Source organism: Oncorhynchus mykiss, chromosome 30, assembly GCF_057628025.1.
Source record: "Oncorhynchus mykiss isolate SJ-2025 chromosome 30, ASM5762802v1, whole genome shotgun sequence".
Taxonomy (NCBI): Eukaryota; Metazoa; Chordata; class Actinopteri; order Salmoniformes; family Salmonidae; genus Oncorhynchus; species Oncorhynchus mykiss.
In genome coordinates, this window is record NC_143051.1 from 8,667,891 (window position 1) to 8,692,622 (window position 24,732).

General features: G+C 45.0%; 1 protein-coding gene across 4 annotated transcripts; it reads right to left on the reverse strand.

Annotated features, from left to right (window-relative positions):
- Positions 1 to 2,114: 2,114 nt before the first annotated feature.
- LOC110487870 (alpha-1,3-mannosyl-glycoprotein 2-beta-N-acetylglucosaminyltransferase) lies at positions 2,115 to 20,744 on the reverse strand. Of its 4 annotated transcripts, none has more exons than XM_090227461.1 (4): positions 20,357 to 20,744; positions 10,158 to 10,449; positions 9,108 to 10,004; positions 2,115 to 5,840 (listed from the first exon to the last, which is right to left on the reverse strand). In XM_090227461.1, the coding sequence occupies exons 3-4, from the start codon at positions 9,978 to 9,980 to the stop codon at positions 5,139 to 5,141; spliced, it is 1,575 nt and encodes a 524-aa protein (XP_090083587.1). In that variant the 5' UTR covers positions 9,981 to 10,004; positions 10,158 to 10,449; positions 20,357 to 20,744; the 3' UTR covers positions 2,115 to 5,138. The 4 variants fall into 4 exon arrangements, with proteins under 4 accessions (XP_090083587.1, XP_090083589.1, XP_090083588.1 ...); XM_090227463.1 differs by having other exon boundaries at positions 20,640 to 20,729; XM_090227462.1 differs by lacking the exon at positions 20,357 to 20,744 and adding an exon at positions 19,430 to 19,483.
- Between the last annotated feature and the right edge of the window lie 3,988 nt (positions 20,745 to 24,732).

Consider the following 24,732-nt stretch of genomic DNA (forward strand, 5'->3'; position numbering starts at 1 on the left):
TTTCCGGATGCCCCATACAATTGGAAAGGGGATTCATCAGAGAAAATGACTTTACCCCAGTCCTCAGCAGTTCAATCCCTGTACCTTTTGCAGAATATCAGTCTGTCCCTGATGTTTTTCTTGGAGAGAAGTGGCTTCTTTGCTACCCTTCTTGACACCAGGCCATCCTTCAAAAGTCTTCGCCTAAATGTGCATGCAGATGCACTCACACCTGCCTGTTGCCATTCCCTGTACTGGTGGTTCCCCGATTCCGCAGCTGAATCAACTTTAGGAGACGGTCCTGGCGCTTGCTGGACTTTCTTGGGCGCCCTGAAGCCTTTTTAACAACAATTGAACCGCTCTCCTTGAAGTTCTTGATGATCCGATAAATGGTTGATTTAGGTGCAATCTTATTGGCAGCAATATCCTTGCCTGTGAAGCCCTTTTTGTGCAAAGCAATGATGACGGCACGTGTTTCCTTGCAGGTAACCACGGTTGACAGAGGAAGAACAAGGATTCCAAGCACCACCCTCCTTTTGAAGCTTCCAGTCTGTTATTCAAACTCAATCAGCATGACAGAGTGATCTTCAGCCGTGTCCTCATCAACACCCACACCTGTGTTAACGAGAGAATCACTGACATGTCGTCAGCTGGTCCTTTTGTGGCAGGGCTGAAATGCAGTGTTTTTTTGTTGTTGGGATTCAGTTAATTTGCATGGCAAAGAGGGACCTTGCAATTAATTGCATTTCATCTGATCACTCTTCATAACATTCTGGAGTATAATGCCAGCAGCATACCACTGCTGGCTAGCTTCTGAAGCTAAGCAGGGTTGGTCCTGGTCAGTTCCTGGATGGGAGACCAGATGCTGCTGGAAGTGGTGTTGAAAGGCCAGTAGGAGGCACTCTTTCCTCTGGTCTAAAAAAAAAAAAATATATATCCTAATTCCCCAGGGCAGTGATTGGGGACACTGCCCTGTGTAGGGTACTGTCTTTCGGATGGGACGTTAAACGGGTGTCCTGACTGTCTGAGGTCATTAAAGATCCCATGGCACTTATCGTAAGAGTAGGGGAGTTAACCCCGGTGTCCTGACTCTCTGAGGTCATTAAAGATCCCATGGCACTTATCGTAAGAGTAGGGGTGTTAACCCCGGTGTCCTGGCTAAATTCCCAATCTGGCCCTTGAACCATCACGGTCACCTAATAATCCCCAGTTTACAAAATTGGCTCATTCATCCCCCTCCTCTCCCCTGTAACTATTCCCCAGGTTGTTGCTGTAAATGAGATTGTGTTCTCAGTCAACTTACCTGGTGAAATAAATATACACATTTCCATCATACAAACTGAGGCAGCAAACTTTGTGAAAATTAATATTTGTGTAATTCTCAAAACTTTTGGCCACGAGTGTACAGTAGCTCTTAGCCTAAAGCAGAAACCTACCCAGACCAATTATCTGTCAGAACAGTGTGTTATAGCGACCAACCGCTGTCATTTTCTCCCGTTTCTAAATGTACAAATCGGTTTGCAAATTATGACAGGTATTCTGTTCAGAGGTGCTAGCATTTCTTTTGGCAGAAGCTAACCTATATAAGTAATGGAAAAAAAAGCTAAATAATTTAATATAAAATGTACTAAGCTTGAGGTATTGAACTAACTAGCTTTGGACACTCCGGCTTGATTTGGAGAGTCTACGTCTTTGAGTTAACAAATATTTTTAGGGAGTCACAGTTGATCAGCCAAGTCTTAAATACTGTCATCAATGGTCTCCTAGTCTAAATCTACTCGCTGAGTCAGTTGACCTCTTCTATTCTGGATTGTAAAAATGTTAAAAAATAATAATAATAAATCAGACCAGTGTTTGTGAAACAGGAAGCAAGACCGGTCAGGAAGTGAACAGGATAAGAGTGCACTCTAAAGGAAGTGGGGAGGGATAGTTTAGATTGAGTCCCGAATGGCTCCTTATATAGCCCATAGGGTTCCGTTCTAAAATAGTGCACTATACGGAATAGGGTACTATTTGTGACACGGACAAGAGGTTACAGGCACAAGTGGGAAACGATTGTTGGAAAATGACCAGGAACAATAAAACCCAGATCCAATAACATTAGTGGACACTCAAAAGTTAAGACACAATGGATATGTGGACAAATAGCAAAATAGTCTGTTTTATTTGCAACGTATTCAAGTTATAAACACGTCAGGCAGTGGTTCTTACACATCACCATTCAGGACATATGAATCGATCTTCCTGACAATCAATCACCCCAGAACTAAGTACATGTGTAAGAACCACTCTGCCTGACATATGAATCGATCTTCCTGACAATCAATCACCCCAGAACTAAGTACATGTCAGGCAGAGTGGTTCTTACACATCACCATTCAGGACATATGAATCGATCTTCCTGACAATCAATCACCCCAGAACTAAGTACATGTCAGGCAGAGTGGTTCTTACACATCACCATTCAGGACATATGAATCGATCTTCCTGACAATCAATCACCCCAGAACTAAGTACATGAATAAAAAGCACCCTTCACGTATCACCCAGTTACGCCCAATCACGTAAATCAAGAAAACATGTAAAACAATCATGATCATCGTTGTTTTGTTTTCCTCTTTCAACAAACACAACTGCAGCAGACCACCGTTTGAATGTCATGGAATTACAACCGACCATTCATTTTGAAAAAGGGGCTAAAGTATATGGACGTCCCAAATGGCACCCTTTTCCCTTTATAGTGCACTTCTTTTGATCAGAGCACCATAGGGTTCTGGACAAAGGTCGTGCACTATATAGGGAATAGGGTGCCATTTGATATGAGCACAACATAATGTCACATACAGGTGTTAAATTGGCTCGCTGCAAGGCAATGTATGAACCTCTGATCATCTCTTTATAAAACCATTTACAAGAGATAAATAAATCATTCCCAAAATAGTATTTCCCCCCTCCAAAAAAAAATCATGGTACTTTTTTTTTCCATTTTAAAGAATAAATCAGATTATATATTTATGATAAAAGTTTAATACCAGTCTAACTAATATTTCGACCTCATTCATTCACTTTGAGTGAGTGGAATACTGCAAGTTCTTTTTAAAGTAGACATCTGAGAATAGAATGTAGACAGAGGCTGTCCTAAATGGGTCCCTCTAGTGCACTACTTTATACTACAGCCCTATGGTTCCTAGTCAAAAGGTAGTGCAGTAAACAGGGAGCCATTTGGATCTTTTAAGATCTGGTGACACAGAAAAAAAAACCCACAAAAAGCAAGTCTCTGAGGTCTCCAAATCCACGTAATCAACCTTTAGGTTTAAGACATCACGTTGAAGCAAACCGTAAACCACGTGTCAAATTCATTTCACGGAGGGCCGAGTGTCTGCGGGTTTTCACTCCTCCTTTGTACTCCATTGATGAATTAAGGTCACTGATTAGTAAGGAACTCCCCTCACCCGGTTGTCTAGGTCTCAGTAAGGAACTCCCCTCACCTGGTTGTCTAGGTCTTAGTAAGGAACTCCCCTCACCTGGTCGTCTAGGTCTCAGTAAGGAACTCCCCTCACCTGGTCGTCTAGGTCTCAGTAAGGAACTCCCCTCACCTGGTCGTCTAGGTCTCAGTAAGGAACTCCCCTCACCTGGTCGTCTAGGTCTCAGTAAGGAACTCCCCTCACCTGGTCGTCTAGGTCTCAGTAAGGAACTCCCCTCACCTGGTCGTCTAGGTCTCAGTAAGGAACTCCCCTCACCTGGTCGTCTAGGTCTCAGTAAGGAACTCCCCTCACCTGGTCGTCTAGGTCTCAGTAAGGAACTCCCCTCACCTGGTCGTCTAGGTCTCAGTAAGGAACTCCCCTCACCTGGTCGTCTAGGTCTCAGTAAGGAACTCCCCTCACCTGGTCGTCTAGGTCTCAGTAAGGAACTCCCCTCACCTGGTCGTCTAGGTCTCAGTAAGGAACTCCCCTCACCTGGTCGTCTAGGTCTCAGTAAGGAACTCCCCTCACCTGGTCGTCTAGGTCTCAGTAAGGAACTCCCCTCACCTGGTCGTCTAGGTCTCAGTAAGGAACTCCCCTCACCTGGTCGTCTAGGTCTCAGTAAGGAACTCCCCTCACCTGGTCGTCTAGGTCTCAGTAAGGAACTCCCCTCACCTGGTCGTCTAGGTCTCAGTAAGGAACTCCCCTCACCTGGTTGTCTAGGTCTCAGTAAGGAACTCCCCTCACCTGGTTGTCTAGGTCTCAGTAAGGAACTCCCCTCACCTGGTTGTCTAGGTCTCAGTAAGGAACTCCCTTCACCTGGTCGTCTAGGTCTCAGTAAGGAACTCCCCTCACCTGGTCGTCTAGGTCTCAGTAAGGAACTCCCCTCACCTGGTCGTCTAGGTCTCAGTAAGGAACTCCCCTCACCTGGTTGTCTAGGTCTCAGTAAGGAACTCCCCTCACCTGGTTGTCTAGGTCTTAGTAAGGAACTCCCCTTACCTGGTTGTCTAGGTCTCAGTAAGGAACTCCCCTCACCTGGTTGTCTAGGTCTCAGTAAGGAACTCCCCTCACCTGGTTGTCTAGGTCTCAGTAAGGAACTCCCCTCACCTGGTTGTCTAGGTCTCAGTAAGGAACTCCCCTCACCTGGTTGTCTAGGTCTCAATAAGGAACTCCCCTCACCTGGTTGTCTAGGTCTCAATAAGGAACTCCCCTCACCTGGTTGTCTAGGTCTCAGTAAGGAACTCCCCTCACCTGGTTGTCTAGGTCTCAGTAAGGAACTCCCCTCACCTGGTTGTCTAGGTCTCAGTAAGGAACTCCCCTCACCTGGTTGTCTAGGTCTCAGTAAGGAACTCCCCTCACCTGGTCGTCTAGGTCTTAATTAAAATAATAAAAAAACAGACACTAAGCCCTCCATGGAATGAGTTCGACACCCCCACCATAAAGCATTCCAGCTCTAGCAGGAGAACAACCAAGCATTAAATGGTTCGTGATTTCTGTGAGACGTGCTGTGGTTTCACTGCCTGGGTGTTGCCCTGTGTCACACTGTGCCTCACTCTATCACATATCCCTTCCCCCACCTGTCTGTTTAGCTTCCGCTCCTTCGTGTTACCTTGTTTTTGTTTTCTTTGGTTAGAGAAGGTGTTCCTCTCTGTCGAGTCTGTCTTCGATAACATTCACAATTAGTCCTGTTCAAACCTCTCAGCTCCAGCTGACGTCGTACTTTGTCCATCCCTCAGGGGGGGTCAAGAAGACCCGTCGTCCACGGGATAGGAAGCTAACCACACCCCTGTAACCCGCACGGGGAACCCCCGATTTCAAGTCGTCCATCACCCCTAAGTTACGGGCCAGAACCTTAAAATTGTCCCGGCTGGAATATTGCACCCGGTACGGACCAGTTCCCGTCAAACCACCCCCTTGTTGTAGCTCCTCCACCTTAATCAGAGGGGCGCTGTAAACCTGCTTCACAAAGTTGACGTCAAAGTTCTCCTTCATCAAGTAAGACAGATCATGTTTGGTGAAAGGCACAAAGTCAGTGTTGAGTTTAATATAACGCAGATACTGGTCAAAGAACTGACCCAAGCTGACACCCTTGCGTCCGAAGGTCATAGTTCTGGAGATCTCTGGGCGGATGCAGGAGCGCTCTTTACGCTGCTCGGGGTGACGCATCCAGTCGTCCCAGAAGGCTGTGGGCCACTTGGGTTCTAGTTCTGCCCAGATGTCCTTCAGCAGCATCCAGCCCAGCCCAGGGAAGAAGTCTGTCCTGTAGAGGAGGTCCGCTTTCCCAGGGTCCACCAGTCCCTCCCGGCCATTGTCGTTCCAGGCAGACGCACACCACAGGGTGGGGTCAGAGGTCAAGATGGGGTGAAGGGCACGGAAGTACTCAAAGAAGTCTGGGGCAACCTTGGAGACAGAGTCATCTGATTAGTAAACTGTGTTACAGTGACAACTTAGTAGTCTCTCCTGACTGTGATAGGAAACAACCATTAAAATCAGTATATACAGTAGACTTCATTACTAGTTATGATCACTGAAAACTGCTAGCCTGAACCCAGATCTGTTTGTGCTGCATGATATGCCAAACATAAGGAGTTGGCAAAAGAACAGAAACAGACTGGCACCCAGGCTATATATTTTTTTTAAAGAGACCAGAAACAGACTGGCACCCAGGCTAGAAAACGGCATCTGCTATATGCAAAACAAGCAAAATACCAAAATAAAAAAGTGAGCAGGCCTGATAAAAACACCCATATGGGCCTCAAGGAATGACCAGTCAAATGTTTGGCCTGATTAATACAATGCCAAATGGTATGTCAACACAAAATGACTTGCCAAAAACAAAAACATGTCTTTGTCAGCATCTACAGGAACAGTTACATAAGTGGACACAGTTCCCAGTAACTGTTCCCCTCTCTCTCTCTGGGGAGGGTGTGTGGGGGGAAAGTTTAGCCTAAAAGCTTTAAACTGGTGACTCAGGACAGTTCTGTTGTTTTAGCCATTTCCTGTAACTCTCATTACACCTCTGGTGCAGAATTCTGTCTGACGTTTTTTCCCCCCCCCCAGACCATTTGTTCACCCAGCTGGCTGTTTCACTTCGTCTGCTACTCAAATGGCACCCTATTCCCTATATAGTGCACTACTTTTGATCAGAGCCCTATGGACCCACAGGGTGCCATTTGGGACACTGGCTTGGTCTGATTTGATGGGGGACAGAACGAACCGAGCAGGATTTAGGGATCCTTCCCATCACCCCTCTCTGCTAGGTGCCAACGTTGGTTAATCCACTAATCAGTTAAATGTGCTAATCTGGGAAGGCCAACCAGGATTACAGCTGTCCACTGAATTAGGGACATTGATTAAGACCGGTTCTGCCCCCTGACTCCTCCCCCTCGGTTCTGCCCCCTGACTCCTCCCCCTCGGTTCTGCCCCCTGACTCCTCCCCCTCGGTTCTGCCCCCTGACTCCTCCCCTCTGGCACAGTTGGTAGAGCAAGATCATGGGTTCGATTCCCACTGGGGCGTCCATACGAAACATTAATGCATGACTGTACGTCGTTTTGGACAGAAGCATCTGCTGAATGGCATAGCCTATATACTAATGTTTAGAGGAGTGATTTACAAATGATTGACTGAAAATGCCTTGGGTCTTCACAGATCACAGTGAAAGATCCCAAGTGGCAGTCTAACCACTGGTCACAATAGACTAGTAATTAGACTATATCGATAGGCTAGAGCCAAGCCAAAATGCTGGCTACAAAATGTTAAATGTTTCAGTGAGGAATGCTCTGTTTTAGGTATCAAATTAAATGTTCTGTGTAAATGAGCATTATAGGATCAGCTTTCATCATCAGGATTCCATATTTAAATGTGAGACAGATTTTAAATACACTGAAAAATATATATATATAAACACAACATGTAAAGTGTTGGTCCCATGTTTCATGAGCTGAAATATCAGATCCCAGAAATGTTCCATACACACAATTATTTTCTCAAAAATGTTGGGCCCAAATTTAATTAAATCTGTTTGTGAGCATTTCTCCTTTGCCAAAATAATCCATCCACCTGACAGGTGTGGCATATCAATAAACTGATTAAACAGCATGATCATTACACAGGTGCACCTTGTGCTGGGGACAATAAAAGGCCACTAATAATGTGCTGTTTTGTCACAATGCTACAGATGTCTCAAGTTGAAGGAGGGTGCAATTGGCATGCTGACTGCAGGAATGTCCACCATAGCTATTTCCAGAGAATTGAATGTTCATTTCTCTACTACAAGCCACCACCAACGTTGTTTTAGAGAACACGGCAGTGCGTCCAACGGGCCTCACAACCACAGACCACGTGTAACCACGCCAGCCCAGGACCTCCACGTCCAGCTTCTTCACCTGCGGGATCGTCTGAGACCAGCCACCCGGGACAGCTGATGAAACTGTGGAACTGCACAACCTAATCATTTCTGCACAAAAATGTCAGAAATCGTCTCAGGGAAGTTCATCTGCGTGCTCGTCGTCCTCACCAGGGTCTTGACCTGACTGCAGTTCTGCATCGTAACGGACTTCAGTGGGTAAATGTACACCTTCGAAAGTTACTGGAACACTGGAGACGTGTGCTCTTCACGGGTGAACACCCGTTTAAACTGCACAGGGCAGACGTCGTGGGGGGGGGGGTTTAAGCTTAATTCTGCAAACAGAGCGCTTAAATGTTTTGCTGCAGGCCACGGGGACGTTGGTGACCTTAGAAGAAGTTATTTAGTTTGTCTGCTGATCGCTCAGCTCTGTGTTTTAGGACGTCCTTCTGGCGACATTTTCCACGTGAATCTACATGTAAAAAAAAATATTTAAAAAATCAGTGCGGACTTGGTTCGCAAATATGTTCAGAGGTGCTAAGTACCCTCAGCCAGCAAACGCTACTGGTGTCTAAGCGCTTAAGCCAACTGCAAACCATTTTGCCAGGGATGGAGAGAGCAACTGCAAACCATTATGCCAGGGATGGAGAGAGCAACTGCAACCCATTATGCCAGGGATGGAGAGAGCAACTGAAAACCATTATGCCAGGGATGAAGAGAGCAACTGGAAACCATTATGCCAGGGATGGAGAGAGCAACTGAAAACCATTATGCCAGGGATGAAGAGAGCAACTGCAACCCATTATGCCAGGGATGGAGAGAGCAACTGCAACCCATTATGCCAGGGATGAAGAGAGCAACTGAAAACCATTATGCCAGGGATGAAGAGAGCAACTGGAAACCATTATGCCAGGGATGGAGAGAGCAACTGCAACCCATTATGCCAGGGATGGAGAGAGCAACTGCAACCCATTATGCCAGGGATGAAGAGAGCAACTGAAAACCATTATGCCAGGGATGGAGAGAGCAACAGAAAAGGCAGCAGTGGATAAATCAGCTACAGGACTACTTATACAGGAGCCTCATGCAAGTCACTAAAAAGTATTGATGCTTCACATCAATACCTTGGTGCCAAGCAGGGATTTCAGTTCATTTCACTGACTGAGTTCATCTTCTATTGAACGTCATGCAAATCACCAGCAACTCAGGCACTTCTAATCAACGCTGTCAACACATTCAGACTGAGGTGCATTTTAAATCCATTCCTCAATTACAGTGCATGCAGACAGGGGTGTATAGATTTCAGTTACTGTTCACTTACCTCCAAGTCATCTTCCACGATCACCACGGTGGAGTGAGAGAGTGTGTTGAACACCTGGTTGAGGGCCCAGCGGTAGTGTCTGGCAATCTTATAGTAGCCCTGGAACTTTCTGTGCTCCGGCCGTACCCGGATGTCCGAGAGGTCTGGTTGGCTAATGTGGGTCACCTGACTGCCATATGAGCCAATCACTTGGGCAGTCTCAGCATGGCCACAGTCCTGACTAACTATGATTGGGTAGAGTTCTGCAGAGGGGCGGTATTGGATCAACTTGTCAAGACTCCTTTTCACGGTCACCCTGTCACAGGCGATGACCAATATGGGAATGACAACTTGTGGGCTGATGACAGTAACATTCAATTTGGTGTAGTCGGTCAGCTCTTTTATTTCATTGTCCAGTTGTGTGTCTACTTTAGAGTCTCGGACTGCTGTAATGATCAATTCCGGTGTATTTTCCTCTGGACTTTGGTCCTTGTTCTCTGAATCGTCCTTTGGAGGTACTGCAGACAACTGTGGCGGCGGTTTGTGTTCCTCCTCTTTATTTTCTACCTTCCCTCCATCCGTCTGTCTTTTTCCCATCCCTCTCCTCTTTTCCCACAGTGACCTGTGACTCTGAATCTGCTTCAGAAGTTCCTTCTGGGTCTCGAGTTCCGATTCTACCTCTTCGGCCAATCGGATCACCTCGCCTGCCAGATTAGTCCCACCCCCTTTTGTTTTGGCCACGCCCCACTCTTCCCGCCCCCCTGGTTCAGCCCCGCCCCCTTCCCCAAAGCGACCAATGGGAGTTCGTCCCCAAAGGAACAGGAGAAGCAAGCCATTGCAGGCGACGAATAGGAAAGCTCCACACAAGATAAGGGAGCCTCTCTTGCGAACCATGGCCCAATGACATCAGAGGATGGACTACAGTGAGGAAAAGAAAACAGTTGAGGTGGGACAGTGTTGAAGTGACAAACAGCCAATAGGGTCCAAACAAAAACACAAAGATGAGAAGAAAAAAAAAAACGTTGTCCAATAGGGGTGGAGAGAACTGAGGTCCAATCATAAGACCCTTACTTCTCATCCAATCATTGTGTGATCAATAACACGACAGGAGAACGATCCAGAACCTCTATTGCTGGACGGAGATGGAGACGTGCTTTGTTGTTATCGGCTTGGCTGTCCTCCATGAAACAGAGGAACAAGAGAGTGAGTTGGCTCAAGGGGAAATTGAGAAAAACAGGAAAGTTAAAAAAATAATAAAATAAAAATGGGGAGAGGAGAGAGGTGATAAAATAAAAAGGAAGAAACAGGGTCACATTGGGGTGGAAGGGCTGAGGGTCCTTGCCGTTATCCCTCGGACATCACCCTGAAAAACAGAGGGAGAGAAAAAAGTACATTTCAATTTACATGTTTTTTCACATTAGTGAAACAGTCTGAAATAAACACAAAACACACAGTAGTCTCCTTATAGAATACAACTAGTTTATATTATCTAGAAGTTGTCAATTGCATCATCAGCAGATTCAGAAACACGAGTATCGCAGAGGAACAGGACCCATCAGCCCGAGTATCACAGAGGAACAGGACCCATCAGCCCGAGTATCACAGAGGAACAGGACCTATCAGCCCGAGTATCGCAGAGGAACAGGACCTATCAGCCCGAGTATCGCAGAGGAACAGGACCTATCAGCCCGAGTATCGCAGAGGAACAGGACCTATCAGCCCGAGTATCGCAGAGGAACAGGACCTATCAGCCCGAGTATCGCAGAGGAACAGGACCTATCAGCCCGAGTATCGCAGAGGAACAGGACCTATCAGCCCGAGTATCGCAGAGGAACAGGACCTATCAGCCCGAGTATCGCAGAGCAACAGGACCTATCAGCCCGAGTATCGCAGAGGAACAGGACCTATCAGCCCGAGTATCACAGAGGAACAGGACCTATCAGCCCGAGTATCGCAGAGCAACAGGACCCATCAGCCCGAGTATCACAGAGCAACAGGACCTATCAGCCCGAGTATCACAGAGGAACAGGACCTATCAGCCCGAGTATCACAGAGGAACAGGACCTATCAGCCCGAGTATCGCAGAGCAACAGGACCTATCAGCCCGAGTATCACAGAGGAACAGGACCTATCAGCCCGAGTATCGCAGAGGAACAGGACCTATCAGCCCGAGTATCGCAGAGCAACAGGACCTATCAGCCCGAGTATCGCAGAGCAACAGGACCCATCAGCCCGAGTATCGCAGAGCAACAGGACCTATCAGCCCGAGCATCGCAGAGCAACAGGACCTATCAGCCCGAGTATCGCAGAGCAACAGGACCTATCAGCCCGAGCATCGCAGAGCAACAGGACCTATCAGCCCGAGTATCGCAGAGCAACAGGACCTATCAGCCCGAGCATCGCAGAGCAACAGGACCCATCAGCCCGAGTATCGCAGAGCAACAGGACCTATCAGCCCGAGTATCGCAGAGGAACAGGACCTATCAGCCCGAGTATCACAGAGCAACAGGACATTTCATGTGTGTGGTTTTAAACACAACTGTAAAGTCCAGAAGCATAATGCCATGGCCATCCATATTCTAGTCAATGGAGATTTTTTTTTTTTAAGCTTGTTAGCTGGACAGTAACCCAAGGGACCCTGTGTGCTATATCCAAATGATTTAATTCACCCAGCCAGCTCCACAGGGAGTCTCTGAGATAACACATGTATACCAGCCAGCATCCACAGGCAGTCTTTCTGAGGAGCTCGATACCACACTCCAACCGAACACGGCCCTAAATGGATATCACCTTGATACCTTTTTGTCTCTTTGTTGATGGAAACAAACACAGCACAACAGCACTAGCAGGTTCAGCCTTCAGGGAAACACACTGTCAGGGTATTATCCCAAATGGCATCCTAGTCCCTATATAGTGCACTACTATTGATCAGAACCCGGTGGTCCCTTACGGAACCCGGTCAAAAGTAGTGCACTGTATAGGGAATAGGGTTCTATAGGGCTCTGGTCTAAAGTAGTGTACTGTATAGGGAATAGGGTTCTATAGGGCCCAGGTCTAAAGTAGTGCACTATATAGGGAATAGGGTTCTATAGGGCTCTGGTCTAAAGTAGTGTACTGTATAGGGAATAGGGTTCTATAGTGCCCAGGTCTAAAGTAGTGCACTATATAGGGAATAGGTTGCCATCTGGGACTCACTGTAGGAACTCTGGTGATGGTTCACCACCAGCAGGTTTCTCCAGATAAGGAACATCAACTTTGATGGGTGTGGGGGGGCCACACAAAACTAATGAGGGGCCGCCATAGCTCGCGGGTCTGTGTACCCACATCCATACCCACACACGCAGTCAGAGTCGACTCTAGCCTTTTCATTCTACACATTTTGCCATGGGGCTTAGAGAACATTTTACAGTTTTAAAGCAACTTTGCTACAATTCTAAAAAAAAAAATGTCCATGGGGCAGAAGAATATTTCCCCGTTTCACTTATTTTGCCAAAGCGGAGAAACATCTGCCGTTTTTAATATCTGAGTGAGAGTGACGAACAAAATCAAATGGGGGGCCCCTGGGCTATAATTCAATCATGATTACTTCAAGTTTAAATAGCTGGCTAGACTAATTTACCAGTCCCAAAAAAACATTTAGCTGACAGGGGCAAATTGAGTGACTGTCTATAGCCAGGTTTCCATCCAACCTTTGTATGTAAGTAAAGTGTGTTGAATAACAATGGTGCGCCGGGCCTGGCGGCAACAGCAACTCAGGTAACTTTCCAAATGTCGACAAAACAAAAACAAACATGGATCTCTGTGTCGGTAAAATGTATTGTGGAAGAAATGGAGGTGAAAAGCTTGTATACGCAAATATTGATAAAATAATAAATCAGATGGAAGTAAAGTTTGGAGTCACGCGATAACGCGTTGTTCTCCCACTATGCTGTTAACTCGTCGATTAGGCTCCAGATGAAATAAGTTACGAACTTCACAGGGTGGAGAAACTACAAGGCGATGAGCTTGATGCTCCTTTTCCAAGAAATATTGATCGTCTTATTCTGGTGACATGATGATTGGCTGCGGGGTTGACAAATAAAAATTCTCTCACTCTTTTGTCCATAATAATCTCATCGTGTAGGCTATAACCGCACTGTATCTGTGAGATGTTGGCTAGAGAGCACGTGCCAATACCACAGTGGACAAATACACTATATGCAGCAACATAGTGTTGTGACAAAAACATCAGTGAAGGTGAAAATACGATGAAAACTGAACTTTAAAAAAATAATATATATATTATTCGGTACATGGGGATTTTACCTCGCACTGCGTTGTTCAACACAGTCTATTTGCAACAAGCCAATTCGATGGTGAGAAAATGTACATATTGTTTTAATGGGGATTTTAGAACAGTCCCATGAAAATGTGTTGCCAGTTGGATGGAAACCTAGCTGACTGACATAAGAGAGAACCTGCTGATGCACAACCACATGTGTATAAATGACACCTGGAGCATTCTGTTATTCTAACTAATCCACAATAATAAGTTGAGACTGAGTTCCATGAAACAAAAAGCAGCCAGCCAGCCACCAGTTTCCCCTCCCTGGTTTCTATCATTATTATTCATGGCACACATCCCATTTTCTAACACTACCCTGCTGCTACCACCAAAGCCTTGATGCATCCTAAATGGTACCCTATATAGTGAATACATGGACAAGGTAGTGCACTGAATCCGGTTCAATTTGGGACACACTTAGACAAATTTCCCAAGGGGCATATTCGAGCAGGAAGCAGTTTCCTGCCCATGAATCCTCTTAACAAGGTAGTAAACCTGCATACGGACAGACAGAGTTAGGGGACAGAGTCAGGGGGGACCAGAGTTAGGGGACAGAGTCAGGGGGGACCAGAGTTAGGGGGGGACCAGAGTTAGGGGGGACCAGAGTTAGGGGGGACCAGAGTTAGGGGGGACCAGAGTTAGGGGGGGACCAGAGTTAGGGGGGGACCAGAGTTAGGGGGGGACCAGAGTTAGGGGGGGACCAGAGTTAGGGGGGGACCAGAGTTAGGGGGGACCAGAGTTAGGGGGGACCAGAGTCAGGGGGGACCAGAGTCAGGGGGGACCAGAGTTAGGGGGGACCAGAGTTAGGGGGGACCAGAGTTAGGGGGGACCAGAGTTAGGGGACAGAGGGACCAGAGTTAGGGGGGACCAGAGTTAGGGGACAGAGGGACCAGAGTTAGGGACCAGAGTTAGGGGACAGAGGGACCAGAGTTAGGGGACCAGAGTTAGGGGACCAGAGTTAGGGGACCAGAGTTAGGGGGTCAGAGTTAGGGGGTCAGAGTTAGGGGGTCAGAGTTAGGGGGTCAGAGTTAGGGGGTCAGAGTGACAGAACGTATACTATATCAGTAGACGTACTTGTCTGGGTGCATCTCAAGTCTTAAGTAGCTTCGTAAATCCCTTTTCCTTGTCTCTCCTGGCTGACTAGGTCCAGCCATGCATACCACACTGACTCGACTATTGTTTAGCCTACATTAAAAACATTTTAAAACTTCCATTCAGGACGACTGAATGTCTTCCTGTCTGAACAGTGTTCATACCAGATGGCACGATTAGGCTTATACCTAGAACACGTGTCACACACCCGGTACATATTAGCTCTCACAGTTGATATGTCTAGCTTTAAAAAGTGAAGGAACTTAGTCATAACACACATCTGACGACTTATTACCCTAGTTCAGTCAAATCTTCTGAGTTATTACTTATGCAACCCACTCTAATAAGTGGTTTGAGAGAAGAGTGTACCACACAAAGTCAATATGCTGACGAATTAAAGAGACACTCAAGCTTTCCCCTCAGAGCTCACACAAACCTGGCACCTCTTCTCCTTGGTTTTACAAACGTCGTAAATACTTGCGGAGTGAGCATTTCAACATCAACTGAAAAAAAATCCAGCCTTAAAAAAGGGCAAGCAGACCAAATAATATCCCGGCTTGATAACCAGCTCAGGGATCTAGCCTACAGCGTTTTTAATATCCGGACATCTTTAAATCACTGAAAATGTGTCAGTCAAATTCAAATTCAAACAGTCAAATTCCATAAAAATAGGCCTAGATATCACAGAAAACATGGGTAGAAAATCATTGTCAAATATCTACCAAATCTGTGCTAATAGTTTAACTATTTAGTGTGTCTAAGAGAACCCTTTCAGCAGGTCCAGGTCTTGAACACATCCTCATCTAACTAGCCGACATCCTGAAATGCCCTTCCGAACAGACAATAAGGTCTATAGAGGGAGGACAGAAAGAAACGGGGGTTACAGATACTGAGAACACAACGTAGCAGCGAGACATGGGGCATGAGGGGTTCCAGACGCCATTTGGAAGGATGGCCTCATGAGGCTTAGATAAGAGGATTGATTGAGTCCGGGTTGGGAGAAAGAGGTCACTGTATATCCTGACAGGAGACTTTCAACAGACGAGGTGTCTAAACCAATTACAGGTGATAATAAGAACAATAATCTTGTAAGCATTGTCAATCAGACTAAGTGCAAACTAGCTTCTCAGAGTTAATGTCCCAGTCTGGATGAGTAATGTGCAGCTGTAAAGCCTACAACTTTAACATTTGTCCTCCATGCTTTGTTCACAGTAAATACTAGGCTAACTAACTGATGCTTATACCCACTTTTTTTTTTACTTTTCAGGAAATGTAGGCTGGAGAGTAGGGCTGGATATGCCAGGGACTTTATGATACGACATTATCACAAAAAAATGTTTTCTGTCGATACGATATGTATCGCGACTCTATATGTATCGCGACTCTATATGTATCGCGACTCTATATGTATCGCGACTCTATATGTATCGCGACTCTATATGTATCACAATTCTATTACTGTGATTTTATTGCAAGTCAATGTTCCAAACATGTTGCTCACCATATGTCTGTCTGCTGCAGAGGGACCAGACAATGGAAAACATGTTGCTCACCATATGTCTGTCTGCTGCAGAGGGACCAGACAATGGAAAACATGTTGCTCACCATATGTCTGTCTGCTGCAGAGGGACAAGACAATGGAAAACATGTTGCTCACCATATGTCTGTCTGCTGCAGAGGGACCAGACAATGGAAAACATGTTGCTCACCATATGTCTGTCTGCTGCAGAGGGACCAGACAATGGAAAACATGTTGCTCACCATATGTCTGTCTGCTGCAGAGGGACAAGACAATGGAAAACATGTTGCTCACCATGTCTGCTGCAGAGGGACAAGACAATGGAAAACATGTTGCTCACCATATGTCTGCCTGCTGCAGAGGGACAAGACAATGGAAAACATGTTGCTCACCATATGTCTGTCTGCTGCAGAGGGACAAGACAATGGAAAACATGTTGCTAACCATATGTCTGCCTGCTGCAGAGGGACAAGACAATGGAAAACATGTTGCTCACCATATGTCTGTCTGCTGCAGAGGGATGTCTGCTGCAGAGGGACCAGACAATGGAAAACATGTTGCTCACCATATGTCTGTCTGCTGCAGAGGGACCAGACAATGGAAAACATGTTGCTCACCATGTCTGCTGCAGAGGGACAAGACAATGGAAAACATGTTGCTCACCATGTCTGCTGCAGAGGGACAAGACAATGGAAAACATGTTGCTCACCATATGTCTGTCTGCTGCAGAGGGACCAGACAATGGAAAACATGTTGCTCACCATATGTCTGTTTGCTGCAGAGGGACAAGACAATGTTCCAAACATGTTGCTCACCATATGTCTGTCTGCTGCAGAGGGACAAGACAATGGAAAACATGTTGCTCACCATATGTCTGTCTGCTGCAGAGGGACAAGACAATGGAAAACAAACAAAACATGTTGCTCACCATATGTCTGTCTGCTGCAGAGGGACCAGACAATGGAAAACATGTTGCTCACCATATGTCTGTCTGCTGCAGAGGGACAAGACAATGTTCCAAACATGTTGCTCACCATATGTCTGTCTGCTGCAGAGGGACAAGACAATGGAAAACATGTTGCTCACCATATGTCTGTCTGCTGCAGAGGGACAAGACAATGGAAAACATGTTGCTCACCATATGTCTGTCTGCTGCAGAGGGACAAGACAATGTTCCAAACATGTTGCTCACCATATGTCTGTCTGCTGCAGAGGGACCAGACAATGGAAAACATGTTGCTCACCATATGTCTGTCTGCTGCAGAGGGACCAGACAATGGAAAACATGTTGCTCACCATGTCTGCTGCAGAGGGACAAGACAATGGAAAACATGTTGCTCACCATGTCTGCTGCAGAGGGACCAGACAATGGAAAACATATTGCTCACCATATGTCTGTCTGCTGCAGAGGGACAAGACAATGGAAAACATATTGCTCACCATATGTCTGTCTGCTGCAGAGGGACAAGACAATGGAAAACATGTTGCTCACCATGTCTGCTGCAGAGGGACAAGACAATGGAAAACATATTGCTCACCATATGTCTGTCTGCTGCAGAGGGACAAGACAATGGAAAACATGTTGCTCACCATGTCTGCTGCAGAGGGACAAGACAATGGAAAACATGTTGCTCACCATATGTCTGTCTGCTGCAGAGGGACAAGACAATGGAAAACATGTTGATCACCATGTCTGTCTGCTGCAGAGGGACAAGACAATGGAAAACATATTGCTCACCATATGTCTGTCTGCTGCAGAGGGACAAGACAATGGAAAACATGTTGCTCACCATGTCTGTCTGCTGCAGAGGGACAAGACAATGGAAAACATGTTGCTCACCATTTGTCTGTCTGCTGCAGAGGGACAAGACAATGGAAAACATGTTGCTCACCATGTCTGCTGCAGAGGGACCAGACAATGGAAAACATATTGCTCACCATATGTCTGTCTGCTGCAGAGGGACCAGACAATGGAAAACATGTTGCTCACCATGTCTGCTGCAGAGGGACCAGACAATGGAAAACATATTGCTCACCATATGTCTGTCTGCTGCAGAGGGACAAGACAATGGAAAACATGTTGCTCACCATGTCTGCTGCAGAGGGACCAGACAATGGAAAACATATTGCTCACCATATGTCTGTCTGCTGCAGAGGGATACTAAAAGGGGGGGATACTAAAAAAGGGGGATACTTCGGGATTTTGGCAATGAGGCACTTTATCTACTTCCCCAGCATAAAGGAGTTCACCGGAGATAAAGGAGTTCATCTGACTCTGGGGAAGGAGATAAAGGAGTTCATCTGACTCTGGGGAAGGAGATAAAGGAGTTCACCTGACTCTGGGGAAGGAGATAAAGGAGTTCGCCTGACTCTGGGGAAGGAGATAAAGGAGTTCGCCTGACTCTGGGGAAGGAGATAAAGGAGTTCGCCTGACTCTGGGGAAGGAGATAAAGGAGTTCGCCTGACTCTGGGGAAGGAGATAAAGGAGTTCACCTGACTCTGGTGAAGGAGATAAAGGAGTTCGCCTGACTCTGGTGAAGGAGATAAAGGAGTTTGCCTGACTCTGGGGAAGGAGATAAAGGAGTTCACCTGACTCTGGGGAAGGAGATAAAGGAGTTCGCCTGACTCTGGGGAAGGAGATAAAGGAGTTCATCTGACTCTGGGGAAGGAGATAAAGGAGTTCGCCTGACTCTGGGGAAGGAGATAAAGGAGTTCGCCTGACTCTGGGGAAGGAGAGTTCATTGCCAAAATAAAAATAAGATTTAAAAAACAAGCTATGAGGGACAAATACTGGAGTTTTGGTGCAGGTACAGCAAAGTAGCGCCCCCCCCCCCCCCAAAAAAAAAAAATATGGTGATACTGTCAAAACAATACATCGTCAAAAATAATATACCAATATATAATTATTGATTGTTCCCCATCACTATTAGAGAGGAAATCGGTGAGCAACAAATTCAACAGAGCTGGAGATCTACCCAGCTCACCAGCTAATCTACCCAGCTCACCATCTGACAATGAGAACACCAAGAGCTACGACAATTCCAGCTGACACTCACTAGCACACACACACACACACACACGGTTAACCGTTACATCTGAAAACACAGGGCTTCAAACACCTGTACCACACGGTAGGATTGCAACACTTAACAGCTATAAGGTGAGAGAACGAGGGCATAAAGCAAAGGAGGGGAAAACAAAAAGAAAGAGAGGAGGGTGTTGGGGACAGAGGAGTAGACAGCATAGACTTATGGGTAGACAAACATCAAAGATGGAAATAAAACAGGGAGATGGCAATCATTTGACAATCTACGGTAGCATTGTAAGAGACACGTTACACAAAAGCCAAAGAAGAAAAGGTTTTGACAAGGAGGTGCCAAAAGGGTGAACAGTATTGTTCTTCAGTACCTGAAACAGAGCAGTCTAGTTCTCCAGTGTCTCTTCAAACAAATGAGCAGAAAGTTTAAAAGGCAAGGGGTGGATGGGAAATTAGGTGGGAGAAAAGAAAGGGGAGGGAATTGTTGCTCTCCCACAAAAGGAACAGACCATTTGATACTCTAACCTCCCATTGAACATACTCGCCTTTCGTTCTCTCTCTCTGACACTTAAACCTGAGTGGTTGTAATCACTGTAATTAGAAGTTCAACTGATTCAGTAGTCTTGCTGGAATTACTTTAATTGTTATTAATTGTTATTAAAGTAATTACGTGGAGGTGTCCTAGTCTACAGAAGATTATTCTACTAAACCAAACTTGGCTTCAGTATAAAATGATAAAGAAAAGTCAAGTCAATCTCAATGCAACTTATGTCATTTCGCTACATTATAACTCGACTATCGCTTGCCAGTCAAAGACGTGGCCAAATACAAAGCAACAACTTGGCAAAGGCCATTGCCAAACTAATGGAATATCAGAAAACACCTACAATAGTTCATGAATAATAACACAAACGTGACCAAATTACACAACTATTTCACAATAAAAAAATAAAGAAATAAAAACGAATGGCAAGCAGTCTGGTGCTCCCACTGACTAACGTGTGGAACTCGTAACGTTAGCTAGTTTGCATGTGATTGATTGCATGACTGGGATAGTTAGCTATTCACTCTTATTGCAACCACAATGAATTAGAAATCTTTGGGAAATTGCAATACTTGAACATCTGCATATTGTTGATGCGAACTAGCTCACATTCTAGTAAGTCAGAAATCGAGTTTTTCAGAAAACAAAATGCTGGTTAGTTAGTTCCATAACGAGCTGGGTACATCAAGTCAAATGTATTAAGTTAACAGTTAACTACCTATCCAACTAAGCATGAGTACAATTTCCACGTCACCTTTTTTGTCATTTTCCATGTGGGACGTGTTGTCTGCTTTCTGGAAAGCAGCATTGATATGATGACTGGTCTCCACTCTCACTTTTCTTCCTCTCCCGTTTTTCACACCGGTGTCAGTACCTCACTGTATGTCCAGTTCCCATTTTCCGCTCTATCACCCCTCACTACCTCGAATCCGCCATTTAGCTAGATGGTTTTTTATTTTTTAATATCAACAAAATAATTCACCGAGATGAATTTGCGATGATGATAATCATCATCCTCTTCACCACTGCTCTCTTACCGATTCCGTCCAAGCCAGTGTCTGTTTCACTGGCTCTTGACGTTATTTTTCATTTAACACCAACGCCGAATTGTACACTCTACTTCCGGATTGACTCATTAAGTAAGGCCAACCTCCGCGATCCTCCTCCTCCTCCCCTTTACAATTTCCCCTAGCAACAAAGTGCCCTGCCATCTATCTATCTGTTGTGTCTATGGTTAGTTAAATGCAGTGTTCTGCTGAAACAAAACCCTGCGCGGTGGGCAATCATTTAGACCTTTTTATCTCCGCTCAAATTTGGCCCCAAGCCTGGATCCATTGATAAGAGTTGACAAGTCATATCATTACACTTCAAACAGAGATACTTAAACTTGTCCACTAAATAATGTAGCGCTACTTACTGCCTGTTGATGGTGCTTACTCATATACAATTCATCCTGAAATGTGATATATTTTTAATGAAAGCTTTTTATATATATATATATATATATATATATATATATATATATATATATATATATATATATATATATATATATATATATATATATAATAGCATATAGCATGCCATCTTTTGATGACAGACACACAACAGTGGGAATAATGTAATATTTTACATTCATGCCTATGTGACTCGACTCCAAGCATGGGCCACCACTACATGTAGGGGTATGATCACAACACCAGTATGGTTATTCCAGGGCCAACTATGTAGAACATGCAATGGTCACATTAAACCAGTGTTATAGTTCATCTCTCAAATCTCTGTATGGTTAACTAATAAATCAGTGAGATCCATGAAGTAAAATGGTGTCAACTTATCCAATACCAGGCTAATGGACATAACATGTATCTATCCAGCTGAGTTCAGTTGGGCCATTGATGTGACAGTGACTAACTGTCAGACTTCTCCTTGGTCATGTCACCCTGGACTCTGAGGGACCTGGCTACACCTCACCGCTTCCTGGACCAGAGGGAAGTCTGCTTCCCCCTGAGGGAAGTGCCAGTGTGCCTGTCAGGAAGTTGAGCAGAAATAACAAAAGAGAGAAGAGTTGTAAAGAGACAGAGAGGGACAAAGCAGACGAGAAAGACAAAAGATAACTATTTGACAGACTGGAATGAATCAAGCGAAAAAACTGAGCAAACTAGAATGTTATCTGGCCCTAAACAGAGAGTACACAGTGGCAGAATAACTGACCACTGTTACCGACCCAAACCTAAGAAAATCCTTGACCACGTAACGGACTCATTGATCATAGCCTTGCTATTGAGAAAGGCCGCCGTAGGCAGACAAGCTATGTGCACACTGCCCACAAAATGAGGTGCAAACTGAGCTGCACTTCCTAGCCTTCCTAAATGTATGACCATACTAGAGACACATATTTCCCTCAGATTACACAGACCCACAAAATAATTTGAAAACAAATCAAACGCTGATAAACTACCACGTCTGTTACGCAAAATATCCCAGTGCGTCAATCACAGCAGCAAGATTTGTGGCCCGTTACCATGAGAACGGGGCAACCAGTGGAGTACAGCCAACATGATCTGTTTATTTATTTTCCCTTTCACACTTCAACTATTTTCTCATTGCTACAACACTGTACAAAGCCAATAACATAACATTTAAAACCTTTGTTTATTTCCCTTATTCTCTATTTCATTTTCTTCTGCAATGTAAACGTGTTTCCCATGCCAATAAAGCCCTTGAGAGAGAGAGAAAGAGAGAGAGAGAGAAAGAGAGAGAGAGAGAGAGAAATTGGAAAACACAAAACAAACAACAACACAAATAATTATCTATCCAAAATGGAGATGTATGGGTAAACCACTTCTCCAATATTTCTGGCTCTATAACAAAGAACAAACAGCAAAAACATATACATGATCAAATACAAATCGTAGAATCAACTATTAAAGACTACCAGAACCCACCGGATTCTCCAATTACATTGAATGAACTACAGGACAAAATAAAAACCCTCCAACCCAAAAAGGCCTGTGGTGTTGATGGTATCCTCAATGAAATTATAAAATATACAGACCACAAATTCCAATTGGCTATACTAAAACTCTTTAACATCATCCTTAGCTCTGGCATCTTCCCCAATATATGGAACCAAGGACTGATCACCCCAATCCACAAAAGTGGAGACAAATTTGACCCCAACAACTACTGTGGGATATGCGTCAACAGCAACCTTGGGAAAATCCTCTGCATTATCATTAACAGCAGACTCATACATTTCCTCAGTGAAAACAATATACTGAGCAAATGTCAAATTGTCTTTTTACCAAATTATCATACGACAGACCACATATTCACCATACACAGCCTAATTAACAAACAAACAAACAAACAAACAAAGGCAAAGTCTCTCCAGCTTTGTTGTTTTAAAAAATACTTAGACTCAATTTGCCATGAGGGTCTACTATACAAATTGATAGAAAGTGGTGTTGGGGAAAAACATATGACATTATAAAATCCATGTACACAAGCAACAAGTGTGCTGTTAAACTTGGGAAAAAACACACATCTCTTTCCACAGGGGTGAGACAGTGATTCAGCTTAAGCCCCACCTTCCATATCAACTAATTGGCGAGGGCACTAGAACAGTCTGCAGCACCTGGCCTCACCCTACTAGAATATGAAGTCAAATGTCTACTGTCTGCTGATGATCTGGTGCTTCTGTCACCAACCAAAGAGGGCCTACAGCAGCACCTAGATCTTCTGCACAGATTCTGCCAGACCTCAGCCCTGACAGTAAATCTCAGTAAGACAAAAATAATGGTGTTCCAAAAAAGGTCCAGATGCCAGGACCTCAAATACAAATTCCATCTAGACACCGTTGCCCTAGAGCACACAAACAAACAAAAAATACCTTGGCCTAAACATCAACGCCACAGGTAACTTCCACAAAGCTGTGAACGACCTGAGAGACAAGGCAAGAAGGGCCTTCTATGCCATCAAAAGGAACATAAAATTCGACATACCAATCAGGTTCTGGCTGAAAATAGTTGAATCTGTTATAGAACCCATTGCCCTTTATGGTTGTGAGGTCTGGGGTCTGCTCACCAACCAAGGTGGGACATATACCAAATCACAAAATGGGACATATACCAAATTGAGATTCTGCACGCAGAATTCTGCAAAAAATATCATCCGTGTACAACATAAAACACCAACCAATGCATGCAGAGCAGAATTAGGCCGATACCAGCTAGTTATCAAAATCCAGAAAAGAGCCTTTAAATTCTACAGCCACCTAAAAGGAAGCGATTCCTAAACCTTCCATAACAAAGCCATCGCCTACAAAGAGATTAACCTGGAGAAGAGTCCCCTAAGCAAGCTGGTCCTGGGGCTCTGTTCACAAACACAAACAGACCCCACAGAGCCCAAGGACAGCAACACAATTAGACCCAACCAAATCATGAGAAAACAAAATAATTATTACTTGACATTAGAATTTACAAAAAAACAGAGCAGACTAGAATTATATTTGTCCCTAAACAGAGAGTACACAGTGGCAGAATACCTGACCACTGTTACTGACCCAAACCTAAGGAAAGGTTTGACTATGTACAGACTCAGTGAGCATAGCCTTGCTATTGAGAAAGGCCGCCGTAGGCAGACCTGACTCTCATGAGAAGACAGGCTATGTGCACACTGCCCACAAAATGAGGTGGAAACTGAGCTGCACTTCCTAACCTCCTGCCCAATGTACCATATTAGAGACACATATTTCCCTTAGATTACACAGATCCACAAAGAATTTGAAAACAAACCCGATTTTGATAAACTCCCATAGCTACTGGGTGAAATACCACAGTGTGCCATCACAGCAGCAAGATTTGGGACCTGTTGCTCATGTTATAGTCCAACTCTTTCAGAAAGAGTCATCAGATAAAAGCCTGAAGAGAGGCAGGGAGGAACTCACCCTGGGCCTGGGCCTTGTAAGATCAGACAGGGAGGAAGTAACCGTGGCCCTTGAAAGATCAGACAGGGAGGAAGTCACCCTGGGCCTTGAAAGATCAGACAGGGAGGAACTCACCCTGGGCCTTGAAAGATCAGACATGGAGGAAGTCCCCCTGGGCCTTGTAAGATCAGACAGGGAGG

Coding starts and splice junctions, on each gene's coding strand:
- LOC110487870 (XM_090227461.1), bottom strand. CDS start 9,980: ATGGTTCGCAAGAGAGGCTCCCTTATCTTGTGTGGAGCTTTCCTATTC. Junction 5,841..9,107: donor TCGTGGAAGATGACTTGGAG/GTAAGTGAACAG, acceptor TCTGTCTCCAAG/GTTGCCCCAGACTTCTTTGA.